The sequence below is a fragment of the Taudactylus pleione genome, unplaced genomic scaffold (genome assembly GCF_031769625.1).
Source record: "Taudactylus pleione unplaced genomic scaffold, aTauple2 ptg000522l, whole genome shotgun sequence".
NCBI lineage: Eukaryota > Metazoa > Chordata > Amphibia > Anura > Myobatrachidae > Taudactylus > Taudactylus pleione.
In genome coordinates, this window is record NW_028284924.1 from 1,913,684 (window position 1) to 1,924,532 (window position 10,849).

General features: G+C 46.0%; 1 protein-coding gene across 1 annotated transcript in view; it reads right to left on the minus strand.

Moving 5' to 3' along the window:
- STPG4 (sperm-tail PG-rich repeat containing 4) overlaps positions 1-10,552 on the minus strand; it is an 87,775-nt gene extending 77,223 nt beyond the window's left edge. The window contains exons 1-3 of the mRNA XM_088450683.1: positions 10,505-10,552; positions 2,267-2,350; positions 1,894-2,145 (exon numbers count right to left, since the gene is read on the minus strand). Of these exons, the coding sequence (XP_088306809.1) occupies positions 1,894-2,145; positions 2,267-2,350; positions 10,505-10,546 (378 nt within the window). The 5' untranslated portion in view covers positions 10,547-10,552. The remainder of the gene's footprint in view (positions 1-1,893; positions 2,146-2,266; positions 2,351-10,504) is intronic.
- Between the last annotated feature and the right edge of the window lie 297 nt (positions 10,553-10,849).

A 10,849-nucleotide genomic window follows, 5' to 3' on the forward strand; every position in this document is an offset into this window, starting at 1 on the left:
GCACCAAGTGACAATGCAGGAAGGAACGCCACTGCCCCTAACCCCCCCTGGTGCCTAAACCTAACCTCTCCCCGAGTGCCTAAACCTAACCCTCCCTCCACACAGCCTATACCTAACCCCACCCCGCAGCCTAACCCTAACCCTCCCCTAGAGCCTAACCCTCCCTCCACACAGCCTATACCTAACCTCACCCCGCAGCCTAACCCTAACCCTCCCCTAGAGCCTAACCCTCCCTCCCCACAGCCTATACCTAACCCCCCTCGCAGCCTAACCCTAACCCTCCCCTAGCGCCTAAACCTAACCCTCCCTCCCCACAGCCTAACCCCACCCCCCACCGCCTAACCCTAACCCTCCCCCTAGTGCCTATTCCTAGCCCATTACCCTAACCCCAGTACTTACGTTCAGGTTTCCACCAGTTGGGATGCCGGCGCTGGTATTCTGACAAGTGTCGGGCTTCCAGTGTTGGCATTCTGACCACTGGAATCCCAGGGGTCAGCATTCTGACCGCATCCCATTCAGTCGGGCAAGTGTTTCAAACCTGATCACTTGCACGTTACCCACGTGGTGAGAGCTGCCATTTTTAAAAAACTGCATTTAGCTACTTAATATAACATTTCTCCATAGACAACAGCAGACAAATTTGAGCTTTCAATGAGCTCTAATGAAACCTGCTATCAGATCTGATTGTGGACTATTTATTTGTAGAGCAGGAGATGGCCGACAGGTCAATGACCTAATGACGGGGCTGTCGCTAAGACTGTTTTGGGTCCATCTGCACAACCAAACTCATCATATTCTAATTTGCTCCCAGCATGCAAGTGCATGGTATAAAGTTACAGTAAGGGTCATGGTGACATCAATAATATTGAAGCTTTCTGTTTATTTCTGTGTATTATAGTATTATAATACTATAATAAATTGAAGCCATCGTCGTTCCCTGGCGTTTTCTATATGACCTGCTGCCATGGCATGTTCTATTTGGCAGTGGTTTCTATTGAGGGGGAGCCAAACCACTGCAAAACTGCCGGGATTTACAACCTGTCGCTTAGTATATTTTGCCCCTTTGACTCTTTGTCATGCCCCTCAAGCCATTCCTGAACAATTTAAGCAGTGTGCCAGGGCACATTATCCTGCTGAAAGAGGCCGCTGCCTTCAGGGAATACTGTTGCCATGAATGTGTGCACTTGGTCTGCAACAATGTTTAGGTAGGTGGTATGTGTCAAAGTAACATCCACATGAATGCCAGGACCCAAGGTTTCCCAGCAGAACATTGCCCAGAGCATTACACTGCCTCCGCCAGCTTACAGCCACAAACACCTTATGAGGTAAGCTGCATACACACGTGAACACTTTCTGTCCAACCATCCAACTAGTTGATTGGTTGGAATGAAAATCTGGTAACGTATGGGAGTAACTGATGATCAGCAATTTGCTCCTAAATGCCAGAAAACAGATGAAAATGGCCGTCAGACAAGTTTGTTAAATGTTCGATCTAAACAATTTGTTCATACAACAGTTTTTGTCCTTTTTCTGGCGTTTGGGAGCAAATTGCTGATTGTCATTTGCTTTCATACCTTACCAGATTTTGATTCCAACCAACTAGTTGGATGGTTGGATAGAAAATCTTTACGTGTGTACCCAGCTTTAGTCCTCTATTACACATTCATTCACTCAGGAGCATCGGAATAATTTTATGCGGGGGGGGGGGGGGGCTACATAAAATCATTCTGGCACGCGCCCAGAGTGATGGATCCGGGTGAGGCCACCCGGCAGTGCAGCAAGTATAGGGGATTTTCTTGCCGCACTGGTTGTCACTGACACCTGTGCTCTTTGATAAATCCCCCTTATAGAGTACTATAAGTAAGCGAGTAAAATACTGAGTGTTTGCGGTACCTTATCTCTAACACCCGGGACTATCGCACTGCGGGAGGTGTTCCTGAATGAATAGGAACGTGGGATCTGCTCCACCAAGTCACCGAATTCCAGGACCTTGTAGCATCCAGGCAACAGAGCTTCTCCAGACCTGGCTGTGCCCAGGGGCTTTCTCCTTCCTTGCCCCCTGAAGCTATATGATTGCTGGACAGGATTAAGTTCTGCATCTTGGAGAAAATCACGTACCTCATAAGTCCCAGGGTAAGGGGTTTCCTGATAATACAAAGCAAGGGTGTAAATAAATTAAAATCCTGATAAAATAAAACTATAACTACTGCTGTAGCACATACATAAACAGTATGTGATATGCGAGTACGAGTATTCTTAGTCTTACCCTATATGAATATAGCCACCATGTGTCCCTTTCGGTAAACTGCTTTTCCATTTTATTATCCTTATCCTTTTTGCTGTCTGGGTCCTGTTGAAAAGATACAGACAGGGATCAGCTGTAACCAATAGTGGCGGAAAGATGTGCAAATAGATTTCAATAGTGCATGGGTAGCGATGGTTGCCCCCTTGACCAGGCTGTGGTAGCTGAAGTCCTCACTTGCGAGGCTAGGAAATCACCGACGCAGACCCAGGTCTCGTTCCTCCTGGAAAATGGGGCAACAGGCTCCCGCTTTCAGGAACTGTTTCCAGCCACTCCCCCGCTCCGTCCCCCAAACCCCACAGCATGTCAATCAGGCTGAGGGGGGGTCTGCGAGGGGGATCGCAGGACCCATTCTGCACATGCGCAGACCCCTAAACATTGGAGACATGCATTAACCATCGGGTTAGCATACCTCTGAATCAGGCCCAGGTTTCGCTAAAGCTGCACACCGGACAGCGAAGGAAGACATTGTGTATATATATTAATGAAGGAAAGGTGTATACTGGTTTTGCTAATATAACTACATACAATGCAACCGGGATGTGGTCAATATCGTGACCGTGTAGATTCCAGAGCCAGAATCCCGACACTTGTCAGAATCCCTGCCCTGGCATACCAACGACCGGCATCCCGAAGGTAAGTCCCGGGGATGGGGGGAGGGTTAGCGTTAGGGTTTAAGGCAGGCTTGCCTACCCTCCCGATTTGGCCGGTAGCCTCCCAATATTTGGGTGTCACTCCCGGCCCCCCGGAACGGCAGGCAAGCCTCCCGTAACCTTGCGAGCCTCCCAACCTGCCCCCAGAAAGAACTAGAAACCCCCGCAGCGGTGGGGGCGGTGACACGATTCGCGCTGAATCGCGTCATCGTGGCCCCGCCCCCTGCTTCACAATGCCGAAAATACTGGCATTGTGAAGAGGGGGTGGGGCCACGATGATGCAATCGCGCTGCCCCGCCCCCGCCTCCAATGTGCCGTCAATTGCCGGCTCCACCCCCAATGTGACGTCAATGGCCGGCCCCGCCCCCTCTGTTAGCCGACAATCAGCTCCCTCCCGGAAGGCTGGAGCTGATTGTCAGCAAGTATGGTTTAAGGTTAGGGAAGGTGGGAAGGTTAGGGTCAGGCACCGGGGGGGATACTGACCGAAAAGTGTCGGCATTCTATCCCTGACGGGATGTCGGCGCCGGTATTCTGACTGCCGGGATCCCGAGCACCGGCATCCCGTACCCATCCGAATGCAAGCATAGCCTCCAGCAGGATTTGTAGACCATCTGCAGTCGGCTTGCTTTAATAATGCTAAGAATTGTTTTACAACCTTACCACAACAATCACACCCATATAAATACCCAACAACTGAAATAAACACACATGTAAAGTCCCATTTGGCTTACTTCCTATTTAAGCATAAACGTCCTATTTATTCCATACAGGCAAATAAAGGGCAGCATAGTATTTTATTGTGTTTAAATTCCATCTAATCACAATTTATTTTAAATATTTTTTTTTCTTTCGTTATTGGATTTTATTAACAATATTTTTCCCATAGAATAGAATGGAGCAGCGGGTGTTGGATAGAGAGAAATATATATGTGGGATGCGCATTTACTAATTCGGGGTGCATTCTAAGAACGCCTAGGAAGCATCAATTATTATAATTAATGTTTTGGGTTCTAACGTCCAGCTTAAAAATATAGGGCCTAATTCAGACCCGCTCGCAAGCGGGTCGATGGTGCCCTAATGCGCATGCGCACGACGGAGGGAGCTCCGTCGTGTGCATGCGCGAGACCCGCATAGCGACAGCCAAGCCAAGCTGTCGCTATGGGTCTCGCACCAAAAGGGGCGTGCTGTCGATGGTGATTGACAGCACGCCCCCTTTGCTGCATAGCGACAGCCAAGCCAAGCTGTCGCTATGGGTCTCGCACCAAAAGGGGCGTGCTGTCGATGGTGACTGACAGCACGCCCCCTTTGTGGGCGTGCCGGGGGCGTTGCTGCCCAGACGGAGGCGTTCCCATGGGAACGCCTTCCGTCTGGAGCCGGCCCCACTGACATCACTAGTGATGTCAGTGGGAGTGCTTTTGGCTCTGATAGAGCCAAAAGCACTCCTGGGCTTGCGGCAGCGAGACCCTACAGCAGGGTCTTGTCGCAAGCCCGATGGTCGCGATGGTCTTGAACATCGCGACCATCTTTCTGGCCGCTCGCATAAGCTGTGGGCCAGGAGACCGCTCCATTTTTAGGTAGGAGGGCCCTGATTCAGAGAAAGCGCTCTGGTCAGAGCGTCTGGCTCTGAATCAGGCCCATAGTTTGATCCGACCTCTCCCTTCGTCAAGTTTGATGAAATTAAAAAAGGGATCAGAGGCAGCTTGACAGGAGGGGACCCCTTCCCATATTCCCTCTATATCTTCTGCCAACGGCGCCATTTTTCCTGCAATGTCTTCAGAAATATACCACACGCACAGAAGATTCTGGCACAGTACCACGGACTTGGCTGTCTCCTGTGCCAACGCCATCAATAAGGCGTCTATGGCAGAAGTTATAGAAGGAGAAGAGCCAATGTGTCTGTTCTGGGTAAAATGTGTGCGGTGCAGGACCCCCATTGAATCGTGGGCTCGTGTGCACCACGCACCCTGCACCCATTATATTTATAGCACTGATATAGATATTTTACTCCAGATTCCAGAAAGCAGGCACAATCCAAAAATTGCCTTTTATGAACTTAGGGACCCATTTACCAACAAGACATAACCCCTTTGGCACTCGCGGTGTGATTCGACGTTGCTGTTACAGATGACCACAAAAGGCTTTCGTCCCTAGTCTGCGATATTTGGAGGCTAGTGGTCACACTAGTGATTATTGGTGTCAGTGCTGAACCAACACTTCTCCCTACAAAAACAGGGAGCCAGGGGCCGTCACAGGGCCCGAAGAAGTCACTTGGGGCCATAATTGTCACAATGAGCCACAGACATTAGAATATGACAGTGCAGGAGTTTTAGGTTTCTGCAGCAGTTATATATTAATATACAGCATAGGCAAATGCAGGGGTGTTTCCATCTGCCTGGAAACCCCCCTCCCCAGCCCACACCATGACCACAATAGAAATAGTAATGCAATAGAATTTTACTAGTGCTGCATGTTCTTCACAGCATCACAAATTAAATAATTAGCACCACCTGTGGATCTTTTAACATGCAATAGTCAGTAATAAATAAACTGTGCACCAACTAGGAGATCTGGAAAACATTCACTGTTAGGAATGTGCTGCTATAGAGCCCAATAGGTACATATATGTCCAGGGCAGTGCTAGGTTATTCTGCTGCTCCCGCAGACACCCGGACTTGCTCTAATACTCAGGAATGGCGCACACATCTAAAATAAAAACATTCAGCTCAGGCAGGATGGCCCTACTGCCGCATTTAATGGCTTACTGTGATTGCTGGTCCTCTATATGCTGGAATTATGACACACAATATACTTCGTATGACGCATATTAAAGCTGGTTAAGTGCTAATTCTACCCTCTTCATGGTCTGGCCACACTCACTCTAATATCAAGCATTTGGAAACCCCCCTCTAGAAATCCTGCGTTTGCCACTGTACAGTATATATATATATATATATATATATATATATATATAATATTTTTTTATTTTTTTTTCTGCATAGCGGGGAAAACTTAGGAGAAAATTAAAATATTTCTGCCAATATTGACATGATTGCTGTATAGTGCGATACAGTATTGCAAATGGGAACTGTGCATAGGAGACCTTCATTATTAGGTGGAGACAGTGGAGCAGAGCATCACCGAGATACCGTGACGTCTAAAATGGTAGCCAAGCAGTAAATTAATGGATGAGTTTCAACTTCTGTAACACAAAACCAACTGCTGTGAGATGTCGTTCCATTTACAACAAACCCTTCTTTCTGATGGGCACATATCATTGGGAGTGACAACGGAGGATTTGCACCTTCATTACACCATTCAAGGCCCATTTTGCCCTGTAAAGGTTGAGTGCAATATGGAAAGTCTCCTATGCACAGTTCCCAATTGCAATACTGTTATCACACTCCATTTTGTTCTCTTTTTCATGTATTTTTGGAGAATATTATAATGTAAGTAACCCATATTTTATCTGGTGGTTTTCGTGTTTATCTGGGAATCACTTTTTTCCTCCACGGTGGTGTATTTGAGTCTTTATTGAAGTGGTTCAAAGTACACCAGTGTTAAAGTACGTGTAACATCGGGCACACAATGTCTGCGCTTACAATAAAACATGTAAGAACATATAAAATATAGGTTATGAAACACACTAGACCGAACCTAATCTGTGATGGGGGAGGAAGGTTATAAAGGGAGAAGAGGATGAGATATTAAGGGGAAAAGACACAGGAGAGGAGAGAAGGGAAAATAATAGGGGGCAAAGGTCTCAAAATAAGTATCTAAGCAGATAACGGTGATTGACAAATTTGAGTAATGAATTAAGTGAATACCATTGGAAAAGGTCAACTATCTATCTGTGGTATGCAGTTGGGATGCCGACGGTCTAAATGTCGACCGTCAGCATCCCGACAGTCTAATCCCGGCAAGGGTCTAATGACAGGCGTCGAAAACCCGACGTCTGTCAGTTTACCTACGCCGGGAGCTCGGCGCTCGGCATCCCGATCGAAGGTAAGCCAGGCGCGGACAGCTGCAGAAAGGGGGGGTTAGGTTAGGGGCTCTTGGGGGGGACTTAGGGTTAGGCAGTCCTCCGGGAGGGTTAGGGTTAGGCTAGGGGGAGGGGGGGTTAGGGTTAGACACCCCCAGGGGGAAGTTACGGTTAGGCCCCCCGGGAGACTTAGGTTTAGGCTGCGGGGAAGGGGGGGGTAATCATACTGATTACCTATCTGTAACATATTTATTATAAGTACACATTAAAATTACCTTGAAAAGTTTTTAATGATGCATTTCATGAATTGTGGGAGGGTAATTTCTACACGGCTGCCCACCACCCTTGTCCCAACTTTCCCCATAATGCCACTCTCCTTTATATTTACAGTATATTGGAGACAGTTCTGAGTATCTGATATTATAAGAGTGTATCATGATGGTATGCAGCGGTTATACTATCTAATGGCACAACATGAAATCCTGTTGCCAGAAGTAGACCAACCAGTCCATTTAGTGTCTCATTATTACTTATTGATGGTTTACACTCAGACCATTTTATAATGAGCATTTTTACATTTCTTGCTTGTTGTTGTTTTTTGTTTCATCTACAACTGCAGAAAATGGTACTATTCTTTCAGTATAATAACATTATCTAACATAATTTATAAGCCCTTAATCCAGTTAGTGAAATTCATGATCATTATGTGCAGTTGTTTTATGCATAAATCCACCAATTTGTCCATTATACACAAACCCAGGTGTAGGTAGCCATGTGCCATCGAAAAGCACCATTAATGTTACCGATGTTTTAAACATTGGAACATCAACATCCATGGCACAAATTTAAAATAGCATGCAATACATTGATGTTAAAACATCGGGATTCATCGGTAGCTTTGTTGGATGTGTGTTTTTGTTCTCTTGTGCGTATAAATGCAGTTCCGGGTGTGGTAATACTGGAACATTATCACATACACGAATCGCTGAACCATTACTGAGAGACTTCCTGTATGTATTTTCCCCAGTCCTCATGACTCCACAGGAAGAGGCAGGCGGTGGCGAGCCAATCAGCTGAGAGTCACAGAGATATGAACAAAACCAATGCATCGATCGTTCCAATGTTTTCCCATTTCTACCCTTTAGTGCCCAGGCCTGCCATTTTCTTGGCCTTACGCATTTATCAATTGGCATGCTCAATATGTCTGGCCAGACATCACAACTAGGCACGCAATTAAATGTGCCCACCTAGTTGTGATGTCATTGTGGCTGGTTCCTGCAGACAGGATATTGAGTCCAGTGTCGTATCTATAATGGGTCCAGGGGGGTCCCGCACACACTGCACCCATATTATTTTAGACTTACCTGTCCGTGGTCCCACGTCGCGTGTCTGAGCTGCTCAGAACACCGGAATATGGCCGCCGTGGCCATTTTACCGGTGTTCTGCGCATGCGCAGTAGACTCCGGGCAATAGAGTATGCCCAGACTCTACTGCACATGCACAGAACACCGGAAAAATGGCTGCCACGGCCATTTTCCGGTGTTCTGCGCATGCGCAGTAGACTCCGGACACACTCTAGTGCCCGGAGTTTACTAAGGCTCCGGTGGCTGGCTAGCCGTGTCAGTCGGCTGCCGGCCACAGGGGAGAGAGGAGGGGGCCACGCACAGGGAGTGCACACGGGCCCCCTCCTCTCCTAAGACGCCCCTGATTGAGTCGGTCGGTCGTCCCGTACACACAGGCAGATGTACTCAATATATCTTTCGTCGTCGTTCACAGATATCGTGCGCACTCACCTGCAGATGCGCTGAATGAAATATATATATTTCCTCTACTCCTACAGTGTGTACCCAGCATAAGTCATGCGGGTACCCACAAAGCTGGTGCAAGTTTACATAACTTAGATAATATGAGTAAAACAGCATTTACTCTGATTTAGCAGCAGTGCTTTATCTCGGCATAGAGCGCAGCACACAGCACTTTCATGGCTCCTACCAGTATCCCTGGAACTGTGTGTACGACCAAATGATGTTTCATTCCTAGAGAAAGTTATGGACATAACTCTACTGTAAAACTATATTAAAAGGATAACAAAGCACAGCCAATTTATTTTATTACTGTGCAGTAGTTCTTTTATGAATACACTCTGGAATATAAACTGGAAACGATTGTTTATTAGACTTGAACAAAATTGAGGTGGAGAAATTCTGTATAAGAGTTTTGCTCCTGTAAGTAGGAACGCTTTGCACTCAGGGAGACGGAGCTGGGGTTGGAGTGGGTGTGAATGTGGGGCCACCGGCCACACTACAGTAAGGACATGTTAGCGCATAATGTATTCAATCTTATGTATTCACAGTATATATCAGTGATATTTGCTATTAGTCTATAACAATAAAATATTATATTATATACATGTGTTATTTTAAAAAGGCAACGGATGTGTGTATTGATTTGAACTCAGTTACTACAATCAGTTTGTCTCTGCGAATTGTCTTTCTTTTCCACAGAAAATGCGACTTACCGTGATTAAGGGGTCTATGTACTAAGCAGTGATAAGTGACAGAGTGAAAAGTGATAAGAAAGTAAGAAAGTGATAAGGTGCCAGCCAATCAGCTCCCAACTGTCATTTTTCAAACACAGCCTGTGAGATGGCAGTTGGGAGCTGATTGGCTGGCACCTTATCACAGACTTATCACTTTTCACTCTGTCTCCTAACACTGCTTAGTACATAGACCCCTAAGTTTCAAAACATCTTGAACATCACCGTGGCCCCCCCACATAAGATGCTTGTTAGACTAGCGCTGTTGTCTCTAGTGCAGTGGTTCTCAAACTCGGTCCTCAGGACCCCACACAGGTCACATTTTGCAGGTCACCCAGCAGGTGCACAGGTGTAATCATTACTCACTGACACATTTTAAAAGGTCCACAGGTGGAGCTAGTACAAATTGTTATCATCCAAGCTATAGGATTAGTACATAGACCCCAAAGTCTGAAATGTTTACATGCTCTATTACAGCAATTCTGTTAGGTTGCCTGGTTTCTGCCCAAATTGACCCTGGTGGTTAAAGAAATTAGATTGCAAGCTTCAGCACACGGAATACAGTTTTATGACCTTTATAGCTCTGAATAATAGGACAATAATAATAGCTAATGTGTAGGGATGTGCAGGCTCGGATAGGTTCGAGTTTGCACGTTGAGTTCAGATTTTTCCCTAAAAAAAAACGGAACTCAGAAAGAGGCAAGACGTCATCTTGCATGGACGAACATCATCATTCCTGGACTCAACGTGCAAACTCGAACCTATCCGAGCCTGCACATCCCTACTAATGTGTTGGCTTACGTATTGACGTCTAGAGTTGGCATACGTTATATCCTTAAACAGATATACAATATTTATTTAATCATCGGCAATATACACAAGGTATTTTCCCTGTTAAATAAAAGTAATTGACATGGGTCCAGTAACGTTGTACATGAGCCAGGTGCAAACAGCTTAGATTGCCATTACTTAACATGGTGACTATGTCAATGTGCCCTCATGCCTGATAAATCCATATTAACAATATCACTCACCTTATTTTTCCTGATCTGTAGATTTCTTCTGCTAAAGCCCATGGCAGCCATTTTGGTTCCCCTAGTAACTAAAACAAAAAATTCTTTAACCTTGTCTCATATACAGTAAGTTGTCATGAGACCCAACTGGATAGTCAGAATGTCCACATAGTGATTCTAATGTACACTACTGACTGCATTGTTAGAGATCTATGAAACACCTCAATATGTAGTTACAATGTGCAGAGGACCAAAGGTTGTGTCAGGAATTCCAACTTCATACCTAGCACTGAAGCCATTTAGGGTAGTAACAGCAGGGCTCCTTTTTCTTATGGTGCTGAACCGTACTGAGAGCCTGATCCAGAG